The sequence below is a fragment of the Narcine bancroftii genome, chromosome 5 (genome assembly GCF_036971445.1).
Source record: "Narcine bancroftii isolate sNarBan1 chromosome 5, sNarBan1.hap1, whole genome shotgun sequence".
NCBI lineage: Eukaryota > Metazoa > Chordata > Chondrichthyes > Torpediniformes > Narcinidae > Narcine > Narcine bancroftii.
In genome coordinates, this window is record NC_091473.1 from 183678558 (window position 1) to 183703363 (window position 24806).

At 54.0% G+C, this 24806-nt stretch overlaps 1 protein-coding gene across 1 annotated transcript; it reads left to right on the forward strand.

The window, feature by feature from the left end:
* Positions 1-4797: 4797 nt before the first annotated feature.
* LOC138762871 (ICOS ligand-like) lies at positions 4798-22540 on the forward strand. The gene is made up of 6 exons (XM_069936389.1): positions 4798-5025; positions 5964-6016; positions 12770-13150; positions 17243-17542; positions 20291-20428; positions 20947-22540. Exons 2-6 carry the CDS (start codon positions 5965-5967, stop codon positions 21009-21011), a joined length of 936 nt encoding a protein of 311 aa, XP_069792490.1. The 5' UTR covers positions 4798-5025; position 5964; the 3' UTR covers positions 21012-22540.
* Positions 22541-24806: the final 2266 nt, after the last annotated feature.

The window sequence follows — 24806 nt, forward strand, 5'->3', positions numbered from 1 at the left end:
AAAGGACGGGGACAGTGGCGGCGGGCCCGGTGGTTAAGGGATGTGCACGGGTTGTGGGCTCACGGGAACCGGGGTTTCGAGAGGGGGGCGGGGGAAAGGGGCTCCCGAAGGTGCCTCGGGCGTCGAAGGGCTTCCCGATCGCGCCGGCAGTTTGGACCCAGAAACCGGGCGGGCAGCAGATCAAACAGGGACCCGTGCGGCTGCAGAGGCCGCAGGAGGTGAATCCAAGGACGTTTGGTGACTGTGGGGAATTTTCTTTTGCTTTTCTTTCTCTGACTGTTACATCCCCGTCCGGGATGTGGGGATTTATTCCCACTGCTCTATCTCCCTGCCCGTCTGCTGTGCTGACCAGCCATTCTCACCAGGGACACCCTGGATCCCACAGCACATTAAATACGGGGACACCAATACTCCCGGGTCTTGCAAAAGGTAGTGAACATCAATGGTCCCCAGTAACCCCCCCTCCCCTCCCCAACACCCCTCCCTGTCTCTGTCACCCCCTCCGGTCCCCTCCACCCTCCCTGTCTCTGTCACCCCCTCCGGTCCCCTCTACCCTCCCTGTCTCTGTAATCCCGTTCCGGTTCCTGACACCCCTCCCTGTCTTTGTAATCACCTCCGGACCCCTCCACCCCTCCTTGTCTCTGTAACCCCTCAGCCCTGGGACATCACAAGCAAAACCCTCCCCACACCGTCGAGAACATCTACGGGAACACTGCAGTCAGAGAGCAGCAACGATCGTCAAGGGTCCACTCCACCTGGCACCCGCTTTGTTCTCGCTGCTGCCGTCGGGAAAGAGGTGTCGGGGCCGCAAGACTCACCCCCACCAGGTTCAGGAACAGCTGCTCCCCCGCCCCCCCCCCCAATCAGGGACTCGTTTAAGAACTCTGACGTTTAGTTGATAGATTTTAAAAAAAATCTCTCTGAATTGCACAGATAGTTTACATTTTTTTATTTGTTAATGTGCGAACGCTGAGTGAAGACTCGTTTTTGCACTGCCAATTTGTGATTCTGCCTGGCCCGCAGGGAAAAGGATCTCGGACTTGTATGTGATGTCATGTATGTATTCGGACAATAAATCTGGAATCCCACAGCCGGGGTGCTCATTGGCACGTGATGGGGCATCGTCAGGCCCACATGGTGCGAGCACAGACCATTGGGCCCATTACTTTGATGCTGGGACAGTTTACAGTGTTGGGGCTGGGAGGGGGTTACAGAGGCATAGGAGATGGGGGGGGGGGGGGGTTACAGAGACAGGCAGGGGTGGAGGGGACCAGAGGATCATTCGAACATCGGAGGAGTGAATATGATTTATATAACCGTAAAACAGTTACAGTTCAGAGACAGGCCATCTCGGCCCCTCTGGTCCACATGGATCTCAGTGATCTCCCCTTGTCCCACTTTTGCCCATAATCCTCCAGTCCTCTCCCATCCATAGACTTCTCCCACTTTTCCTCGAAGGACAAGAATTGACTTTGCTGCGACTACCTCTTCCGGAACCTCATTCCACTCGGTCACCACTGTCTCTCTGAGTAAAGAAGTTACCCCCCCCCCCCCATGTTACAGCACCCCCCTACCTCTCAACCCGTGACCTCTTGTTTGAATCTCACCTACCCTCAAGGGGAAGAGCCTATTCACATCTTCAGCCGGCAACTCATTCCACCCCCCCCCCCCACCACCACCACTCTGTGTGAAGAAGTTCCCCCTAAACTTGTCCCTTTTCACTCTCAATCCATGTCCTCTGGTTTGTATCTCACCCACCCTCAGTGGGAAAAGCCGAGCTACATTTACTCTGTCCCTCTCCCCCTCATCATTTTAAACCACCTCGATCAAATTCCCCCTCAACCTTCTGTGCTCCAATGAATAAAGAACCAGTCTACTCAATCTTTTTCTGTATTCTAGATACTGCAATCCAGGCAACATCTTAGTAAATCTTCTCTGTAACCTCTCTACCTCATTGATATCCTTCCTATAATTCGGTGATCAGAACTGCACACAGTATTCCAAACTTGGCCTCACCAATGCCTTAAAGAGTCTCAACATCACCTCCCAGCTCCTATATTCTATGCTATGATTTATAAAGGCCAGCATACCTGTCATGATAATGAATATGCATGAGATGTATTCACCTGACCGGAAGTCACATGGTATGAGAGAGCGAGAGAAGAGCGCGAAATGGAGGAACAATGAAAACTGGAGAATAAAGACAAGGAGATGTTTAACTGGTAAAACCTGCGTTATTATTTCGGGCCTCAAATGTGACAATACCCAAAGCCTTCTTCACCACATAGAAATCCACTTTCAAAGAAGAATAAACCATTATTCCCAGATCTTTTGTGTTCTACATTCCTCAGTGTCCTGTTTTATTGGAGCACTTCATTTGCCGAATAAAATGTTCTACTACCTTCAGCTAAGATCTTGGGAGGGGAGGGGAGGGGAGGGGAGGGGAGGGGAGGGGGGGGGTTACTGGGGACCATTGATGTTCACTACCTTTTGCAAGATCCGGGAGTATTGGTGTCCCCGTATTTAATGTGCTGTGGGATCCAGGGTGTCCCTGGTGAGAATGGCTGGTCAGCACAGCAGACGGGCAGGGAGATAGAGCAGTGGGAATAAATCCCCACATCCCGGACGGGGATGTAACAGTCAGAGAAAGAAAAGCAAAAGAAAATTCTCCACAGTCACCAAGATCATAATCCTGGATAACAGGGCCGTCTGTGGCCCTGCCCGCGGGTAGCGACACGGAGATTCTAATTCAAAGGGGGAGGGTGCGTGTTTATCTTTTTAATGTGTTCCAGCTTGCAAAGTGAGGGCCCGAAGCCGGGAGAGGAAGGAGGGAGTGGCCGGCGAAGAGGAATGGGGTGGTGCGGAGGGAGGGAAGGGGCAGAGAGGAGGTACATAGGTCGAGGGAGGGACCGCGAGGAGGGAGGGGTTGCACAGAGGGAGGGAAGGGGCAGAGAGGAGGTACATAGGTCGGGGGAGAGATGAGGCAGAGAGGTTGAGGCGGGAGTCAGACTTGGGCACAACTGTCCAAGAGGAGTGTTGGTCAGACCTGCGAAGGGACAGCGTGACAGCAGTTGTTAATGCCAGGTACAGGTGGGTGCAGTATAATTTCTCACACCAGCTGTACCTCACACCGCAAATATTACCCAGATCTCGACCAGAAATTTCGGGAATGTGCTTTAAGATGCGGTGTGGAGACTGGAACTTTTGTCCACTCCACCTGGCCATGTAAGAGGGTGGATCCTTCTGGGAGGACACTCTGAAATTCAAAGAGATGATTTTCCACGGGATCCGGAGTGAAACCTTCCAGGGGACATTGGGGACTGTTATAGATTCAGTTTAGGTGGCCTTGTCGGTACCAGGTGGATCACGGTCCGACTCCCAGCTAAATATGGCACGATGGAATCCGGAAACGTAGAGTTGCATAATCCTGGAGAAAATCCCGTAGGATTTAAGGAGGAAACGTCAAGTTCGTTGGAGGTGGGTCTGAATTTACATGGATGGGAGGGATATGAACTCAGTGCAGGTTAGTGGGACTTGGCAGAATAATGGTTTGGCACAGGCTAGAAGGGGCTGTTTTCTGGACCGCAATATGTGCGAGGATGCAGCCTGCGCTCGTGTACTTAACGGGGGCTGTTCCTCGCCCTGGCTGCATTTCATTCCCACCCCCTGCTGATCTCCAGGCTCCCACTACGGGCCCGGGGGGGTTGGGTCAGTCGAGGGTTGCCCGGTTCTCCTCATCAAGTCTGATACCTGGCCAAGGTGGCCCTCGGCGGGTCCAGACAGCGGACAGGCGAGGGTTCAGCCCGGTCCTGGCCCCTCTTCCGAAGTCTCCCGCGGGCCTGGAGGAAGAGCCCTCAGTGTCTCCAGGAACGGTTGGCTCCCCAGGGGACCGACTGGATCAACAGAGATAACCACGCTTTCAACTGAAATTTATGTTCTAGCTTTACAATCAGAATTTATGAATAACGTTTAGATTTCAGAGCCAGAATTGTCGGGAAATATTGTTTTCTGGCAGCTTTTCACAGGGCGAACGTTCATGTAAAGCACGAAGACTCAGCCTCGTGTTGATGTCTCCAATGGTCTAGTGAGATCGCAACCCTCTGGAATTTATTCTTGTCCTGAGAGTGGGCACCTCCGCAGTCCACCTGGAGAGGTTGACGAGTCTTCGGTAACGTACCGAATCTGCCCGCAAAGTCGAGCCACTGGCGGGGCTTCTTCGTGATTGCATCAACTTGGAGGCAGCAGGACGGGTCCTCGGATTTGACTGTAAAATTACAAAAAGGGTCAGACACAGAACAGAAACTGAACGCTCCAAGCAGACGTGGTAGGATTCCCAGGCTCAGAGACCGGAACAGTGACAACTTCCCACGTGAGGTCGAGCAGCTCTCTCAGCTGCCCGGAGAACTGGTCATCTGCAATTTCCTCTTCTGAGAGCCAGGGCGGGGAGGGAGATAACTCCAGCTCAACACGGTCTAGGCCGTCAGAATCCGTGTCCACATTAAATCTCCCTGCTCGCCTTAAACCTTCGCCCTCACGTTTCAACTGGAGTGGGTTACAGAGACAGGGAGGGGTGTCGGGGAGCGGAGTGGGTTACAGAGACAGGGAGGGGTGTCGGGGAGCGGAGTGGGTTACAGAGACAGGGAGGGGTGTCGGGGACCCGAGGGGGTGACCGAGAGAGAGAGGGAGGGGTGTCGGAGACTGGAGGGTTTTACAGAGAGTAGTATTGGGTTTACAGACGGACGGTTGAGAAGGGGAGGGGAGGAGTGGGAGGGGCTAACGCTTATCATCAGGGAAAATCCCAGCCAGTTTTACTGCCAACATGGTTGGAGAAAGGTGGGGAAGGAGAACCGAAAGGCCCTGCATGCACACGTGGGCGGTTGACTGGCTGGGGAAAGCCCGTGGGTTTCTGTCTCATTTCCATTTTAGTCCTGAAGCCTCAGGAGACAGGATACAATCTCATCATCAGTCGCTGCACACAAACCAACCATTGCTGTTAGCTCCCAGCCCCAGCACCGATTGAAGCAGGTAAGACAAACTCTCCCTCAATCATCAAACCTAACAGGGGTTCCAGTTACATTTCAGATTCAACCAGATGGGCTTCAGGGTGATACAACTTGGAGGGGGTTACGGAGACAAGGAGGGGTGTAGGGGACTGGAGGGGGTTACAGAGACAAGGAGGGGTGTAGGGGACTGGAGGGAGTTACAGAGACAGGAAGAGGTGTAGGGGACTGGAGGGAGTTACAGAGACAGGAAGGGGTGTAGGGGACGGGAGGGAGTTACAGAGACAGGGCGCTATGTAGAGGGAGAGAACATCAGTGCTGGATGTGATGAATGGGGTAGCAGTGGTGAAAGGGAGGGTGGCCTCCCACTGTCCATCTGAATCCCTCCGGTCGACCAGTGGGGAGACATTAGTCACCCCCCATTTCAGTCAGAAGTGGAGGGGATGAGGGAGTGAATTGAGGAGATGAGGATGAATGATGGCCATCAATAACCCTTCATCCTATCCCCTCCATGCTAGCCCAAGACCCATTTAGCTGATATCAGCCCCTATTCCCCTAAACCTGTCCCATCCCTGAACCCGTGAAATGTTCCCCTTTCTACCCTACTGACCCACCCTCCTCTGTGGGGAGACGTTGCCCCCTTTGAATCTCCCTCTCTCCCGTAAACCTTTTAGTGTCCCTGACCTTGGTGGAAGAAAGTTCGTGACTGTCTTCCTTATCCATGCCCTTCGTGGTTTTATAAACCACCACAAGTTTCCCACCTCGGCGCCCGGTGCTCCAGGGAGAAAAGTCCCAGCCTGCTCTTATAACTTGAGGCCTTCTCAGTCTGGGGAACACCCTGGTGAATACCTCCCTCACCCTGTCCCACTTAATGAGAGGGGTTGACTGCAGGCTGGGTGCGCAGCCCATTAACCTGCACCCGAGTCTCAACTGATGACAATTCTCTTTCTTTCCCTACTAAAGGATGAAGAACTGGTGGATGGGCATCTTCCTGCTGGTGACGTGTGGGGTGGCAGGTGAGAGCAGGAACTGGGGGTTCCTGGGAAAATGGCAGGAGTTTCCAAGCACCAGGTGTAGGGTACAGACCAGAGCAAGGGGGTTACACACGGGGTGGGGTGAATGGGATTGTAGTTACAGATACATGGAGAAGTGTTGGGGTCTGGATGGGGTTACAGAGACAGGGAGGGGTGTCGGCGACCAGAGGGGGTTACAGAGCCAGGGACCGGTGCATGGGAGCGGAAGGGGGTTACAGAGACAGGGAGGGTTGTCGGGGACTGGAGGGGGTTACAGAGACAGAAAGTGGTGTGGAGACGGGGGGGGGATTACGGAGACAGGGAGGGGTGTAGGGGACTGGAGGGGGATATAGAGACAGGGAGGGGTGTTGATAGGTCACAACTCTCTGGAGTTTATTCTTGTCCTGAGCGTCGGCGCCTCCGAACCAGGCAGTGGTAGAACCATCCAGAATGCTCTCCATAGTCCACTGTAGAAGCTTACAAGAGTCTTCGATGACGAACCGAATCTCCTCTGGTCCCCCGCAAAATCTAGCTGCCCATGATTCTTTTTCTTGACGGCTCCAAGACAGATCCTTGGAGATGTTGACCCCCCCACCCGCAGAAATTTGAAGTTCTCGACCCTCTCCTCTGCTGGGCCCTCGACAAGGGTCCAGTTCCCCCAACCTTCTCCTGAAGTCCACAATCATCTCCCTGGTTTTCCTGGCATGGAGCACAAAGGTTGTGGCCATGACCCCACTCTACGAGCTGATCGATCTCCCTCCTGCGCGCTTCCTTTTTGCCGTTTGTGATTTCTGCCAACGACTGTGGGATCATCGGCGAACTTGTAGACGGCTTTGGAATCGTACCTGGCCACACAGTCGTGGGACTAGAGCTGTGGGTTAAGCACGATCCTTGGGGAGCGCTTGTGTTGATGAGCAGTGAGGAGGAGACGTTGTTTCCAATTCATGCTGACTGCAGTTGTCCAATGAGAAAGTCAAGGATCCATTTGCAGAGTTGGGTACAGAGGCCCAGAGTTTGTAGATATTTGACCAGCACTGAGGGAATAATGGTGGTTGAAGGACAATGAAGAGCAGCTGTACAGTATGTACGAGTTGCTGTTTTCTAGGTGATCCAGAGCTGGGTGGGGAGCCTGCCGATATTGCGTCTGCCCGTGGAGCAATTGGGACGATAGGCGAATTGCAGCGGGTGCAGACCTTCGGTGATTCTGGCCGTGACCAGCCTCTCGAAGCATCTTCTCACTGTAGACGTTAGTGCTGCTGGGCACGAGTCGCTGAGGCAGATCCCACTTTGCTCTTTACCCTGCTGCTATATGTCCAAATTTACAAAAAAGTACATTTAAAATTTTAAAATTGAAACTGCCTGCAGTACTCCAGGAGTGACCTTACCTGAACCGCAAGGCATGGTGGAGGAACTCAGCATGTTCTACAGTGTCCACAGGGGGCAAAGATATATAACCAACTAACCACCGAATGTTACAGCACAGAAAACAGGCCCTTCTAGTCTGTACCGAATTATTATTCTCCTTGTCCCACTATCCTGCACCTGGTCCTCCATGTCCCTCCATACCTCTCCCATCCATGTACCTGTCCAAGATCGAAATTGAGCCCACTCTTGCCACCTCAGATCATTCCACTCCCCCCCCCCACTCTCTGTTTCCCCCTAATTCTCCCCTTTACAGTGCCAGTGATTGGGACCGGACCAGCATTCGAATCCCATAGTGGCTGTAAGGAATTTGCATGATTTCCCCATGTATGTGTGGGTTTTCTCCGGGGGAGGGGGGCGTGGCTCCAGTTTCCTCCCATTGTTCAAAGCGTCCTTGGGGGAGGGGGTTGTGGGTTAATGGGGTATAAATTAGGTGGCACGGAGTCGTGGGCTGAAATGGCCTGTTACCACGCGGAATGTCTGTATATCTAATAATAATAAACTTCTCCCCTTTCACCCTTAACCCACGTCCTCTGGTTTGTATTTCACCCACCATCAGTGAGAAAAAGCCAACCTCTGTCTATGCTCCACATAATTTTAAATACCTCAATCAAATCTCCCTCATTCTTCTAGGCTCCATGGAATAAAATCCTGACCTGGTTAACCTTTCCCTGTAACTCACTTCCTGAAGTCCAGGCAACATCCCAGTAAATTTTGCCCTCTTTCTATCTTATCGATATCTTTCCTGTAGTTTGCACACAATTCTCCAAATTTGGCCTCACCAATGTCTTGTACAACTTTACCATAACATCCCAACTCTTGTATTCAATACTTTGATTTATGAAGGCCAATTTGCCAAAAGCTCTTTACAACCCTGTCCACCTGTGACACTACTTTTAGGGAATTATGTATCTGTGTTCCCAGATCCCTCTGTTCTACCGCAGTCCTCAGTGCCCAACTGTTCACCGTGTACGTCCGTTCTTGGTTTGACCTTCCAAAATGCAACACCACACACTTGTCCGCATTAAATTCCATTGGTCGTTTTCCCAACGGGTCCAGATCCCTCTGCAAACTTTGCAACCCTTCCTCGCTGCCCGCGACGTCTCCGGTCTTAGTGACCCCTCTGCAAACCTGCTGCTCCAATTTACCACACCATCATCCAGACTATTGCCATGGATCTCAGTCCCAGCACCATTGCCCGAGGCACCCCCCACTCGTAGCAGGCCTGGTGGCCGCCATGTGGTTTAATCGAGAACATCGTATAATTTAATAACATGATCAAATGTTGCAATAGTTCACAAGATCTCATGACAAAGGAACCGAAAGAGGCCACTAGGCCCATCGTCTGTTCTATAAATCTACTCTACATTAGTTCCAATTTCCGGCCTTTTCCCATATCCCCCGATACCCTCACTAATGAGATACTTGTCTATTTCTTGTTTAAATACTCCCAGTGATCTGGCTTCCACTGCTGTATGCGGCAGCTAGTTCCACAGATCCACAACCCTCTGGCTGAAAAAGTTCTTCCTAATCTCTGTTTTATATGGATTACCTCTAATTTTCAGACTATTGTCCTCGATTCACCCACCAAGGGAAACATCTTACCCTCGTCCACCCTATCTAAACCCTTCAAAATACAAAAAGCCTCCATGAGATCTCCTCTCATTCTCTGGACTGAAATGAATACAACTCGAGAGCTGCCAAATGCTCCTCATATGTTACCCCTTGCATTCCAGGAATCGTCCTAGTAAATCTCCTCTGCACCCTCTCCAACAATATCACATCCTTTCTAAGATAGGGGGCCCAAAACTGCACACAGTTCTCCAAATGGGGTCTCACCAATACCCCATAGAGCAGGGGTGTTGAACTCAAATTCACAGAGGACCTAAATTAAAAACTTGGACTAAGTCGTGGGCCAAACTAAATATTTATTGAAAATTTTCAACAACATCTGCATGTTTTCTCTTCTTTCAACATATGTAATGTTAAACTTTTTCTTATTAAAATAAATGTTTAATAATAGTTTTGGTTAAACTCTTTCCAGAAGCATTAACAAATGAGAACTAAAATATTCAATAAATAATATTTCTCTATAGCCTTTAAGCTCCTTTTAAATGTATTTTTTTTCACAGCCAACAAGTCAAAAAAATAACAACTTGCTTCAATGAAAATCCAATCTTTCAACTATGAACAGTCCAAAGTTGACCAAAGAAAATATGAATCCAAGCTTCGCTTGCTACACTGTGATTTACTCTGATGCACCTGGGTCTAAACTAGATACTTGGCATCTCTTCTTAGATGCAAGTTCATCAAACTCTGGGGTCAGAGTTTGCCTCCCACCTGTCTTGAAAGGTCCTGTTTTCTGTCTTTCGTTTGGCCATTTTTCGTAAGGGGTTTATTACATGTGAGTGAGGCGACAGGTCGCAGATGCTAATAAAAGTAAAGAGAGGAGGTGGGGGCGATTAGCGGGCAGACACGAATTCATTTGCAAAGCATTCTGGGATTTGTAGTATTAGCTGTGCATGCGCTATACTGGCGCGGCGGCCAGCGGGCCAGCTCTAATACATATTTGATATGATCTTGTGGGCCAAATATAATTATATCACGGGCCAAATTTGGCCCGCGGGCCTGAGTTTGACATATGTGCCTTAGAGCCTCATCAACATCTCTTGACTCTTGTACATTATCCTTCTTGAAATGAATGCACCAGCTAATTAACATAAAATATAATTCTCAACAAGTAAAGGATGGCAATTATGTATTTTACCAATTTAAAACTAATTACCTACTCACCAGAGATAAATTTCTTTGAATTTTTGGCCATTTAAATTGGAAGACCAATTAAATAACTACTCTAGTTTGGTCTTCACTAGGGAAAATATGAAAAATCGTCAGGAAATAATAGGGGACCATGGGCCTAATGTGACAGAAGGACTGGGGAAAATAAGTGTAAGTTATGAGGTTGTGTTGGATAAATTGAAGGGATTAAAGGCAAACAAGTCCCCAGGGCCAGATGGTCTGCATCCCAGAGTGCTAATGGAAGTAGCCCATGAAATAGTGGATGCATTGTTGATAATTTTTCAAAACTCTTTAGATTCTGGAGTAGTTCCTGAGGGTTGGAGGGTGGCTAATGTAACTCCACTTTTTAAAAAGGGAGGGAAAGAGAAATCAGGGAATTATAGACCGGTTAGCTTGACATCGGTAGTGGGGAAAATGTTAGTCAGTTATTAAAGATGTGATTGCGGCACATCTGGAAAGTGGTGAATTCATTGGTTTTATGAAGGGAAAATCGTGTCTGACTAATCTTACTGATTTTTTTGAGGATGTAACTAGTAGAGTTACTGGAGAACCAGTAGATGTGGTTTACCTGGATTTTCAGAAGGCTTTTGATAAGGTCCCACACAGGAGATTACTATACAAACTTAAGGCACATGGTATAGGGGATATAGTATTGAGGTGGATAGAGAATTGGTTGACAGATAGGAAGCAAAGAGTAGGAATAAACGGGTACTTTTCGGAATGGCAATCAGTTACTAGTGGGGTACCACAAGGCTCAGTGCTAGGACCCCAGTTATTTACGATATATATTAATGATTTAGATGAGGAAATAGAAAACAACATTTCCAAGTTTGCAGACGACACGAAGCTGGGTGGGATTGTAAGCTGTGTAGAGTCTGTTAAGAGTGTGCAAGGTGACTTGGACAGGTTGGGTGAGTGGGCAAATGCATTGCAGATGCAATATAATGTGGATAAGCGTGTGGTTATCCACTTTGGATGAAAGAATGGGAGGGCTGAATACTATCTTAATGGTATCCAATTAGGAAAAGGGGAAATGCAAAGAAACCTGGGTGTCGCTGTGCATCAGTCATTAAAAGTGGGCAGGGAGGTGCAGCAAGCAGTAAAAAAGGCGAATGGCATGTTGGCATTCATATCAAGAGGATTCGAGTACAGGAGCAGAGAGGTATTGATGCAGTTGTTTTGGGCCTTGGTGAGACCTCACCTGCAGTATTGTGTTCAGTTTTGGTCTCCTTATCTGAGGAAGGACATCATTGCCATGGAGAGAGTGCAGAAAAGGTTTACCAGATTGATACCAGGGATGGTGGGACATCCATATGAAGAAAGGCTAGAACGACTGGGCTTGTACTCGCTGGAGTTCAGACGATCAAGAGGAGATTTAATAGAAACATTCAAAATTCTTAAGGGATTTGACAGGTTAGATGCAGGAAGATTGTTCCCAATGTTGAGCAAGTCTAGAACCAGGGGTCACAGTTTAAGGATAAAGGGGAAGTCCTTTAGGACTGAGATGAGGAAGAATTTTTTCACTCAGAGGGTGGTGAATTTATGGAATTCTCTGCCACAGAAAGTGATTGAGGCCGCTTCCATAGCTATATTTAAGAGAGAGTTAAATTTAGTACTTGTGACTAGGGGGATCAGGGGGTATGGAGAGAGAGATGGAACAGGGTACTGAGTGGCTGATCAGCCATGATCAAAATGAATGGTGGTGTAGGCTTGAAGGGCCAAATGGCCTACTCCTACACCTATTTTCTATGTTTTCTATGAACCAAGTATGAAAAGAGAACATCTAACGAACTATTGCTGCCCCCCCTCCCCCCCACTGGCTCATGCAGCCGCAGCTTCACCTGCCCCCATCAGGTAAAGATTCCTCAAGGAATAAGCAAAGAACGGAAAGGCGGACTAGGTCTCATCTTCCGTCTGGGCAAACAGACGGTGTTGACATTGACTCCTGCGGTTTCCTGTCTTCTTCCCCGTTCATTGCCTCCCCCTCTCGCTCTGTCTCTCCCCCTACCCCCTTTTGTCTTCTTTCCCAGAGCCAAAAACTAATTCCCACCCCTCCTCTTATCACCCAAGTCACACCCTCCATTGGTCCGGAACCCCCCTCCTACAGTCGGTCTTCGTTCTGATGCCTTCTATTTGCTTATTCCTTGAGGAAGGGATCAGGCCCGAAACGTCAGTGACACGTCTTAGTAAAAACACGACGCTGGAGAAACTCAGCAAATCAAGGAGTATCCGAAGATAAAGATACAGAACCGACGTTTTGGGCTTGAGTCCGTCATCAGGGTGGATATCTTTACGTCCTATGTGTGCTGATAGACTGACCGAGTTCCTCCAGTATTTCTGTGATTTTAACCAGAATAGGATCCTTTTATTCCCACTTTTAGTTTCTCGTCGATCAGATGATTTTAGTATCTATCCCTGTAATTCTCATTTTGTGAAGCAGCCTTATGTGGACCCTGGTCGAAGGTTCCCCCTCATTCCTCTAAGCTCCAAGGAGTTAGATCTTTGGCCATGCACTGAACCTCTGTGTCTCTCTAGGTGACTGCACCATGCAGCAGATGGACAGAGGCCGGCAAGCAAGGTGGGCACACCACACCACCGTGGTGCTGGGCCTGTTGGGCCAGGAGATCATCCTGCCCTGCGTGGATGCCAAGGCGGGGCGGACGGATTGGCGATTCCTGCTGGTGTCGTGGCAGAGGGGCAAGGAGGTGGTCCACGCCCAGGATGGGTGGGGATCGCAGAAGGAAGGGCAGCATAAGCGGTACACCAACCGGACGACCATGGACGAGCAGGCGTTTGGCCGCGGGGACTACTCGCTGAGGCTGACCGGGCTGAGGAGGGCAGACGAGGGTGACTACAAGTGTATCCTGCTGCAAGATGTCAAGCTGCAGGAGAGCACGGTTACGCTGGTCACGGCAGGTAGGGGAGCGAGCAGGTCCTCCCTCACTCACTCCTTCCTCTGCTGCACTCCCCATCCCTGCCTCCCTCTATCCGTCCCTACCCACTAACACTTCCTCCATCCCTCCATGCCAAAACTACCTCCATCCCTCCCTCCTTTCCATGGCCCGCCCTCCATGACTACTCCTTCCTTGCTGATCCTTTATTCCTCTCTCCCTCCTCGCTGACACTCCCTCCTCACCGTCCTCCCTGCTCACCGTCCTCCCTGCTCACCGTCCTCCCTGCTCACCGTCCTCCCTGCTCACCGTCCTCCCTGCTCACCGTCCTCCCTGCTCACCGTCCTCCCTGCTCACCGTCCTCCCTGCTCACCGTCCTCCCTGCTCACCGTCCTCCCTGCTCACCGTCCTCCCTGCTCACCGTCCTCCCTGCTCACCGTCCTCCCTGCTCACCGTCCTCCCTGCTCACCGTCCTCCCTGCTCACCGTCCTCCCTGCTCACCGTCCTCCCTGCTCACCGTCCTCCCTGCTCACCGTCCTCCCTGCTCACCGTCCTCCCTGCTCACCGTCCTCCCTGCTCACCGTCCTCCCTGCTCACCGTCCTCCCTGCTCACCGTCCTCCCTGCTCACCGTCCTCCCTGCTCACCGTCCTCCCTGCTCACCGTCCTCCCTGCTCACCGTCCTCCCTGCTCACCGTCCTCCCTGCTCACCGTCCTCCCTGCTCACCGTCCTCCCTGCTCACCGTCCTCCCTGCTCACCGTCCTCCCTGCTCACCGTCCTCCCTGCTCACCGTCCTCCCTGCTCACCGTCCTCCCTGCTCACCGTCCTCCCTGCTCACCGTCCTCCCTGCTCACCGTCCTCCCTGCTCACCGTCCTCCCTGCTCACCGTCCTCCCTGCTCACCGTCCTCCCTGCTCACCGTCCTCCCTGCTCACCGTCCTCCCTGCTCACCGTCCTCCCTGCTCACCGTCCTCCCTGCTCACCGTCCTCCCTGCTCACCGTCCTCCCTGCTCACCGTCCTCCCTGCTCACCGTCCTCCCTGCTCACCGTCCTCCCTGCTCACCGTCCTCCCTGCTCACCGTCCTCCCTGCTCACCGTCCTCCCTGCTCACCGTCCTCCCTGCTCACCGTCCTCCCTGCTCACCGTCCTCCCTGCTCACCGTCCTCCCTGCTCACCGTCCTCCCTGCTCACCGTCCTCCCTGCTCACCGTCCTCCCTGCTCACCGTCCTCCCTGCTCACCGTCCTCCCTGCTCACCGTCCTCCCTGCTCACCGTCCTCCCTGCTCACCGTCCTCCCTGCTCACCGTCCTCCCTGCTCACCGTCCTCCCTGCTCACCGTCCTCCCTGCTCACCGTCCTCCCTGCTCACCGTCCTCCCTGCTCACCGTCCTCCCTGCTCACCGTCCTCCCTGCTCACCGTCCTCCCTGCTCACCGTCCTCCCTGCTCACCGTCCTCCCTGCTCACCGTCCTCCCTGCTCACCGTCCTCCCTGCTCACCGTCCTCCCTGCTCACCGTCCTCCCTGCTCACCGTCCTCCCTGCTCACCGTCCTCCCTGCTCACCGTCCTCCCTGCTCACCGTCCTCCCTGCTCACCGTCCTCCCTGCTCACCGTCCTCCCTGCTCACCGTCCTCCCTGCTCACCGTCCTCCCTGCTCACCGTCCTCCCTGCTCACCGTCCTCCCTGCTCACCGTCCTCCCTGCTCACCGTCCTCCCTGCTCACCGTCCTCCCTGCTCACCGTCCTCCCTGCTCACCGTCCTCCCTGCTCACCGTCCTCCCTGCTCACCGTCCTCCCTGCTCACCGTCCTCCCTGCTCACCGTCCTCCCTGCTCACCGTCCTCCCTGCTCACCGTCCTCCCTGCTCACCGTCCTCCCTGCTCACCGTCCTCCCTGCTCACCGTCCTCCCTGCTCACCGTCCTCCCTGCTCACCGTCCTCCCTGCTCACCGTCCTCCCTGCTCACCGTCCTCCCTGCTCACCGTCCTCCCTGCTCACCGTCCTCCCTGCTCACCGTCCTCCCTGCTCACCGTCCTCCCTGCTCACCGTCCTCCCTGCTCACCGTCCTCCCTGCTCACCGTCCTCCCTGCTCACCGTCCTCCCTGCTCACCGTCCTCCCTGCTCACCGTCCTCCCTGCTCACCGTCCTCCCTGCTCACCGTCCTCCCTGCTCACCGTCCTCCCTGCTCACCGTCCTCCCTGCTCACCGTCCTCCCTGCTCACCGTCCTCCCTGCTCACCGTCCTCCCTGCTCACCGTCCTCCCTGCTCACCGTCCTCCCTGCTCACCGTCCTCCCTGCTCACCGTCCTCCCTGCTCACCGTCCTCCCTGCTCACCGTCCTCCCTGCTCACCGTCCTCCCTGCTCACCGTCCTCCCTGCTCACCGTCCTCCCTGCTCACCGTCCTCCCTGCTCACCGTCCTCCCTGCTCACCGTCCTCCCTGCTCACCGTCCTCCCTGCTCACCGTCCTCCCTGCTCACCGTCCTCCCTGCTCACCGTCCTCCCTGCTCACCGTCCTCCCTGCTCACCGTCCTCCCTGCTCACCGTCCTCCCTGCTCACCGTCCTCCCTGCTCACCGTCCTCCCTGCTCACCGTCCTCCCTGCTCACCGTCCTCCCTGCTCACCGTCCTCCCTGCTCACCGTCCTCCCTGCTCACCGTCCTCCCTGCTCACCGTCCTCCCTGCTCACCGTCCTCCCTGCTCACCGTCCTCCCTGCTCACCGTCCTCCCTGCTCACCGTCCTCCCTGCTCACCGTCCTCCCTGCTCACCGTCCTCCCTGCTCACCGTCCTCCCTGCTCACCGTCCTCCCTGCTCACCGTCCTCCCTGCTCACCGTCCTCCCTGCTCACCGTCCTCCCTGCTCACCGTCCTCCCTGCTCACCGTCCTCCCTGCTCACCGTCCTCCCTGCTCACCGTCCTCCCTGCTCACCGTCCTCCCTGCTCACCGTCCTCCCTGCTCACCGTCCTCCCTGCTCACCGTCCTCCCTGCTCACCGTCCTCCCTGCTCACCGTCCTCCCTGCTCACCGTCCTCCCTGCTCACCGTCCTCCCTGCTCACCGTCCTCCCTGCTCACCGTCCTCCCTGCTCACCGTCCTCCCTGCTCACCGTCCTCCCTGCTCACCGTCCTCCCTGCTCACCGTCCTCCCTGCTCACCGTCCTCCCTGCTCACCGTCCTCCCTGCTCACCGTCCTCCCTGCTCACCGTCCTCCCTGCTCACCGTCCTCCCTGCTCACCGTCCTCCCTGCTCACCGTCCTCCCTGCTCACCGTCCTCCCTGCTCACCGTCCTCCCTGCTCACCGTCCTCCCTGCTCACCGTCCTCCCTGCTCACCGTCCTCCCTGCTCACCGTCCTCCCTGCTCACCGTCCTCCCTGCTCACCGTCCTCCCTGCTCACCGTCCTCCCTGCTCACCGTCCTCCCTGCTCACCGTCCTCCCTGCTCACCGTCCTCCCTGCTCACCGTCCTCCCTGCTCACCGTCCTCCCTGCTCACCGTCCTCCCTGCTCACCGTCCTCCCTGCTCACCGTCCTCCCTGCTCACCGTCCTCCCTGCTCACCGTCCTCCCTGCTCACCGTCCTCCCTGCTCACCGTCCTCCCTGCTCACCGTCCTCCCTGCTCACCGTCCTCCCTGCTCACCGTCCTCCCTGCTCACCGTCCTCCCTGCTCACCGTCCTCCCTGCTCACCGTCCTCCCTGCTCACCGTCCTCCCTGCTCACCGTCCTCCCTGCTCACCGTCCTCCCTGCTCACCGTCCTCCCTGCTCACCGTCCTCCCTGCTCACCGTCCTCCCTGCTCACCGTCCTCCCTGCTCACCGTCCTCCCTGCTCACCGTCCTCCCTGCTCACCGTCCTCCCTGCTCACCGTCCTCCCTGCTCACCGTCCTCCCTGCTCACCGTCCTCCCTGCTCACCGTCCTCCCTGCTCACCGTCCTCCCTGCTCACCGTCCTCATTGCCCTTCCTTCCTCACCACTCTTCACTCCTTGCTATCCCCTCTCCCCTCACTACCCCCTCAATGGTCTCTCTCTCCTCACCACACCCTCCCTGCTTGTCATCCCCTCCACCCAGGAGGGATCAGAGTCAAGCCCTGTGGCTCAACGACAAGTGGCCAATTCCCTGCACCTTCTCCCCTGCAGCCAACTTCAGCCGTCCAGTGATCGAGGGGCCAGATTCCGAGCTCACTGAGGAAGGCCAGACCGTAAATCTGACCTGTCTGTCGTGGGGTGGTTACCCCAAGCCGAGGGTGAGCTGGATGGATGGGGATGAGCGCCCTCTGACCAATGCCACCCAGGACAACCAGACCAGCGCTGACCCCGTCTCCGGACTCTGGAACATCAGCAGCTGGATCCAAGTCAAACCAACCCCCAACTCCAGCTACACCTGCACCGTCCTCAACACGCGGACGGGGGAGAGGAGGAGCTCAGTCCCCTGGCACGGTAGGTGTGTGGACTTGGTCTATGTCCGTGTCGGGTCCTCTACACACCTCCCTGTCTCTGTAACCCCCTCTGGTCCCCTAGACCCCTCCCTGTCTCTGTAAACCCCTCCGGTCCCCTACACCCCTCTCCCTATCTCTGTGACCCCCTCCCTGTCTCTGTAAAGCCTTACACCCTCCACTGTCTCTAAATGGGGTGAAGAGTGTTGTAGAACAGAGAGATCCTGGGGTAGAGGGACATCATTCCCTGAAAATGGGGACACAGGTAGACGGGGTGGGGGGGGGAAGGGTGTGGTGAAACAGAGAGACCCCAGGATACAGGGACATCGTTCCCTGAGAGTGGGGACACAGGTAAACGGGGCGGGGAAGGGTGTGGTGGAACAGAGAGACCCCTCATTTCCTGAGAGTGGGGACACAGGTAGACAGGGCGAGGAAGGGTGTTGTAGAACAGAGAGACCCTGGGGTAGAGGGACATCATTCCCTGAGAGTGGGGACACAGGTAGACGGGGCGAGGAAGGGCGTGGTGGAACAGCGAGACCCCGGGGTACAGGGACATTGTTCCCTGAGAGTGGGGACACAGAAGAGGTGGGGAAGGAAGTATTTGATCTCGCTTGCCTTCATCTGTCAGGGCACTGAGTCCAGCAGGACAACTGTGCAGGACGTTGGTGAGACCACACTGGGAATATCCTACATCATTCCAGTTGCCCAACAATGGGAAGGATGTTAGTGGAGGGGGGGGGGAGGGTGTGGATTCACCTGGGATGTTTCTGGGGCTGCAGGGAGGAGCTCAAGTTACGAGGCTGGGAGAGTCTGGGACTTTTCTCCATCGGGGACTGAGGTGGGTGGGGGGGGGGGGAACCTTATAGTGGTTTATAAAACCACAAGGGATGTGGATAAGGTGGACAGTCACAATCTTTTCTCCTACTCTCAGGGATTCAGAAACTTGAGGACACGAAACATAAGAGAGGAACTAGTGGGGTCAAATTCCCGCTCAGAGTGTGGGGAATGAGGAAGTGGGCGGGGATGGTTACGATGTTTGGATGGGCTCAGGGATAGGGCAGGTTTATAATGGGGATCGGTAAGAACATCTCCTCCACAGTCTCTGTCAGGGCTGTGTTCTTCATCCCCAACTCTACTCCCTGTATACCTACGACTGCATGACTCAGTACGACGGCACCAGCCACATATTCACTGACAATACCATGGTGGTGTTCTATGTTCTATAAACGGGGGCAAGGAGTCAGCGAACAAGAGGGAGAATGAAAACGTGGCCAAATGGCCCACCAACAACAACCCCGCCCTCAGTATCCCCAACTCCAATATTTCAGATTCAGAGTTACAGTCTGGTTAATACACAACATCACAAATAACCCTGAGATTCTCTTTTTTACTATGGGTGAGGCAGAATTACCACTTGTTGAGAGTGCAAAATAAAATTGACTCAACGTGCACATGTAAACAGATAAAGAAATGTAAACAAACTGACTGTGTAATACAGAGAGAGAGAAAAAATCAATAAAGTGCACAAGTAAGAGTCCTTAAATGAGTCCCTGATTGAGTTTGTGGTTGAGGAGTCTGAAGGTGGAGGGGGAGCAGCTGTTCCTGAACCTGGTGGGGGCGAGTCTTGTGGCCCCTATATTTCAGATTATTGAATTCAGAAGAGGTGTCCGATCCAGGGATCGTTCGGGGATCAGAGGTGGATCTGAGGTGGATCCCTGGATCCCCTGGAGAGGGGGAGCAATTTGATGTTCTCGGGAGTCACCATCTCGGACGATCATTCCTGGACCCAACACACCAATGGCTTTGTGAAGACAGCACGTCAACCCCTCAACTTCTTCAGGTTCGGCGAAACCCCGGCAAGTATCTACACGTGTGGTGGAAAGTGTGCTGACCGGCTGCATCACCATCTGGTCTGGAGATACCAGAACCCTTGAGCGTAAAGTCCTGCAAAAGGTAGTGGAGGACATTGCTGGTAAAAAACCCTCCCCTGCCCTTGAGAACATCTACGGGGAACGCTGCCATCAGGGAGCAGCAGCGATCATCAAGGATCCACCCCGCCCGGCACATGCTCTGTTCTCGCTGCTGCCATTAAGAAAGAGGGGTCGGTGCCACAAGACTCGCCCCCACCACATTCAGGAACAGCGGCTCCCCCCTCCACCATCAGACTCCTCAACGACAAACTCAATCAGGGACTTGTCTGACATTTACACTTTATTTTTTCTCTTCTCTGCATTGCACAGTCAGTTTGTTTACATTTCTTTATTTGTTTCCAATGTGCTCAGTTTTCTTTGCACTGCCAATAAGTGGTAATTCCATGTTGTGTTGACCAGCTGCCTCACAGTATCGTACATGGACACCAATACCCCTGAGCGTAACAATAAATCTGAAATCTCATAGAAGAAGAATCCTGGGGTCACATTTTCACTCAGATGGGTGGTGGGTGTGGGGAACGAGGAAGTGGAAAAGACGGGGACAGTTACGTTTGGACAGATCCAATAATACAGCAGATTTGTATGGACATGGGCTGAATGCAGTTACATTGGGCAACCTGGAGTTAGATGGGGAGAGGTGCCTGTTTCTGTGCTGCGGGACTCATCTCCACTGCAGTGGAACCCTCCCCTGATTCCCATAGTTCTGCCGTTGATGGGTATTCCCACAGCCCGACTCCCTCCCTCCCCCTACCCCCCCCCTCGCCCCACTTGGAAATGCTCCCCTCATGAGGCTGTGAGGAATTATTTTCTGGATTTTGCAGGAATCTGGGAGGATGATGCCAAACTGGGACGGCGGAACAAAACCTTTTCATTGGTCATGGCGGCAGTGATGGTCTGTGGAATCCTCGTTGCTCTGGGCCTCGTGCTTCTCAATCTCAGGAAGGGGTCTCACCATCCAGGTAACATGAGGGTGGTCCCCAACCCACTCCCACTGGCGAGTAGACTCTCCCAGTGGGGAACAAAAGGGGTCAGTGAGGAGTGGGGGGCGGTGAGGAGGAGGGGGCGGTGAGGAGGGAGGGGGCGGTGAGGAGGGAGGGGGCGGTGAGGAGGGAAGGGGCGGTGAGGAGGGAGGGGGCGGTGAGGAGGGAGGGGGCGGTGAGGAGGGAGGGGGCGGTGAGGAGGGAGGGGGCGGTGAGGAGGGAGGGGGCGGTGAGGAGGGAGGGGCGGTGAGGAGGGAGGGGGCGGTGAGGAGGGAGGGGGCGGTGAGGAGGGAGGGGGCGGTGAGGAGGGAGGGGGCGGTGAGGAGGGAGGGGGCGGTGAGGAGGGAGGGGGCGGTGAGGAGGGAGGGCCGCGGGAGGAAGTGTTGGTGAGGAGGGATGGTCAGTGAGTTTGAGGAGGGGTCCCTCCAGCTATAACTATTTGACAGGTGATAGGTTTGGAGGCTTGACTGTGAACATCTTCTTTGCCGTCTGTCCAGAAATGCACACGGGCCGTTATGAAGAGCACCAAACAATTGCCTTGAACAGTCAGCTGCCATGTTAATCCGACCATGGATGACTGCCCGTGGATTGATGTCTCAACTGCGTAAAGGGAAGCAAGGTCTTGGCTCCCCTCAACCTCCCCTCCCAACTGCCAGGGGCTTGGGGAAGAGGTTGGCATTGGCTCTGAAGAAGGACTAACTGATTGACAGGAGGTCTGGTGCAGAGGAATTGACGCTCGAGCACTGGGGTGCACCTGGGCCGAGAAGCTGGACAGTGCGAAAGAGAGGCAGGATTCCCCAACCCTCTCTCCAATGATCAAGGAGGTGGATGGAGGGAAGAGGGAGAGAGAGAGAGCGAGAGAGGGAGAGACAGGGATGTAGACAGACTGACAGACAGATTAAGGAGTCCGAGGGAGTCCAAGTCAGAGAGAGAGGTTGAATGTGTGAGTGAGGTAGACAGACAGACAGAGAGGTTGAACATGAGACAAATCAAGATAAAATCAGAAAATTTGAACACGAGAGAGATAGAGAAAGATAGAGAGAGACAGAGAGTGAAAGAGAGACAGCGAAAGAGAGATAGGGAGAGAGAGGAAGAGAGAGTGGTTGAACACAAGACTGAGATTGAACATGAGTCACAGAGAGGGAGAGAAGTGGGGCTGGGTGGGGGGGGCTGTTGAACATGAGACCGATTTTTGAGCACCATATTGAAGTCCTTCTCCCCGGCCACAGCAGACAGCCTCGAGGGCACTCTTCGTTGAGCGGCCAGAGCGCTCGCCTCCTCGGACACCAGGGAAGGTTCAGATGTTGGGAAGGGGGCCGGAAGGGAACCTCTGAATCAGGAGAAGAAAAGTGCATTTTCCCCGAAACGTCTCGCACCCAGGAGGGGGGGGCTAGTCGAGGGGAGATTGAAAAGGGTTGGGGACGGAACAAATAAACATCTTGGTGATTCGTTTCGGTGGGGGGGAAGGCTCGATGGGTTGAATAGCCTATTTCTGATCCTGGGTCCTTATGGTGCAGTGGGGATGAATCACCAGGCCAGGGGTTTCCTGATTCTGAAAGGTCAGGGACAATGTGGTATTTTCCCCACCCTGGATTGATATATATGGCAACATCCCCCCCACCCCCACCCTGTCACTCCTGCAGCGCAGAGCGAAGGTGGACTCCAGGGTGAGTCACTCGATGGTGGTTGGGGATGACATCGACATGAAGTTCAAGATTCCTTTACTGTCTTGTAATAAAGACATGGAATTTGTTTTTGCCCGCTGCAAGGTGGACAGATTCGCCATCGGCAGGAATTGCCTGAAGCATCTCTTGCAGTGAGGGAGAGAGAAGCAATACAGATTCCTTCCCCCCCCCCAATAGAGTGTCCGTGGATTCACTTCCCGCGCTCCCGGTCCAAACCACCAGCCGCCTGAGCTCCGGGTTTGAACCTCTAGCGCGATCAGGAGCCCCACTGGCGCCCTCTCGCGTCCCGGCTCCGACACCCTCCCAGCAGTCTTGAGCCAGCCTCCAGGTGGCAGGAGTCCCTTGACCGCTGGTGCCGGCTGCCCGCGGCCATGGGCCCTTCAGCCACCATGGTTGTCTCCTTCTTCTCAAATGGTGGTGGGGGGACTGGGGGGGGTGGGGTGGTCACCCCGGTTTTCTGGTGCCCTGCGCCAGTTCTCTGCTTCCCCAGGGGGGTGGGGGGTGCAACCCCTTAAGGCTGCTGCCAGTCGAGGGCACCACTAACTTGGATCCAAACCCAGCGGTGGCTCCATTTATAGGGCCCCATAGCCCGATTGGAGATGGCAGCTGTCAGACTGGGCCCTGCCCACCAGCCTCCACCTTCTCCCCCTGGGTCCTGAAAATCAGTGCTGGGGCTGCAAGATGCAAACCCTTCCCTTCACTTATAGTCCAAATCTGTCGCCTTGACACTGGGAGCAAGAGCATGCCATTCAGCCCATCCGGACTGTCCCATTATCCAAGAAGACAGCAGCTAATCTGACTGGACCCTTAATTTGTCTGTGAAACGCTTTTAACAAGACCCCTGATTCAAGATTCACTTCTCTCTGGGAGAAGCTGTTCCTTTTCGTCTTTTAAAAAAAATTTAGATGTCTGCCGCAGTTACAGGCCATTTCAGCCCACGAGTCTGCGCCGCCCCATTAACCTAAAACCCCCCAGCATAAATCAAACAGTGAGAGGAAACCAGAGCCCCCCCCCCACCGCTGGAGTGGGCGTAACCCACTTAGACGTGGGGAGAACGTACAAACTACATAGAGACAGTGCGGGATTCGAACCCCGGTTCCAGTCGCTGGCACTGACAGCTATGCTAATCTTTGCCTTGAATTCAAATTTCAAAGTTCAGATTGATTGTAAAATAAACTGACTATGCAAACTATTCTGTAATAAATATTGTGGAGAGTAAAAGTCCTAAAATGAGTATTTGATTGACAAGATGCAGGAGCAGAAGTCAGCCAATCGGACCATCGAGTCTACCCTACTCAATCAAGAGCTGATCCATCACCCCACTCAGTCTTCACCCTCAAACACCTGTCAATCTCTGCAACAGCCTTGTGCCCACTGCCGCCTGTGGCCACATGTTCCACCTGACCCTCTGGCCGAAGAAATTTCTATGTTTTAAATATTGACGCCCTTTAATCCAGAACTCACGCCCTCTTGTCCTGGACTCCACCGACCATGGGGAAACAATCTGGCCACGTCCACTCTGTCTAGGCCTTTCAGCATTCGGGTTTGTCATGGTGGGGGGGTGGCCATTCCTGAACCTGGTGGGTGCGAGTCTTGTGGCCCCTCTCCCTCCTTCCTGATGGCAGCAGCAAGAACAGAGTGCGCACTGGGCAGTGGGGGCCCTTGACGATCGCCACTGCTCTCCCGACGGCAGCATTCCCCGTAGATATTCTCGACCGCGGGGAGAGATTCACCTGTGATGTCCTGGCTGTGTCCACTACTTTATGCAGGGATTTCCACTCGGGGGTATTGGCATCTCCGTACCAGGCCATGATGCAGCCGGTCAGCGCACTTTCCACCACCCCTCTGTAGATATTTGCGGGTGTTTTCGATGTCGTTCCGAACCTCCGCCTACTGAGGAAGTTGAGGCGCTAACGTGGTTTCTTCACGACACCATTAGTGTGTTGGGTCCAGGGAAATATCCTCTGAGATAGTGACTCCCTAGAACTTAAATTTGCGTTTCCCCCCCCCCCCTCCTCCTCTGATCCCCAGTGATCACTGGATCATCCACCCCTGGATGTCCCACCTAAAATCCACAATTAGCTTTGGTTTTGGTGCCACCTTATGTTTTCTACACCATTCAACCAAGTTTTCAATCTTCCGTCAACACAACCAGAGAACTCTACACCACAGATCCAGGCCTTTCGGCCCTTCTGGTCTGTGGTAATCTATTCTGCCTTGTCCCACTGACCTGCAGCCATTCCACATCCCTTCAGTGTTGTCACTAGGGTTGGTGTCACACCCCACCCCCTCACGGATCTTCTCCTGTACCAGACCACACAGAATCCTTAGTAATGGTTTTGGTCTACAGTTACTCCCCGACTTGTGATCTACCTGACTTGCGTCCATCCGCACCCTACGACTGGATTTTTCTTTGATATGCAAGAAAAAATATAAAATTTACTCGGTTTACGTTGTATTTGACAAACTATTATGGGGGTACAGGGCATGGAAAGGCCGAAATGTGTGAACTTAACCTTGTTATTCAGCATCCCGGGGACCATGGGCTGGGCGTGGCCACCTTGGTTCCTGTGCGAGCCTTTGGTCGGCGCATGCAGAGGTGGGTTTGCAGATCGGAATTCGGTCTGGCACCTGTGTGAGAGTCAAGGGAGCAAATCCAGTATCATCCGGGC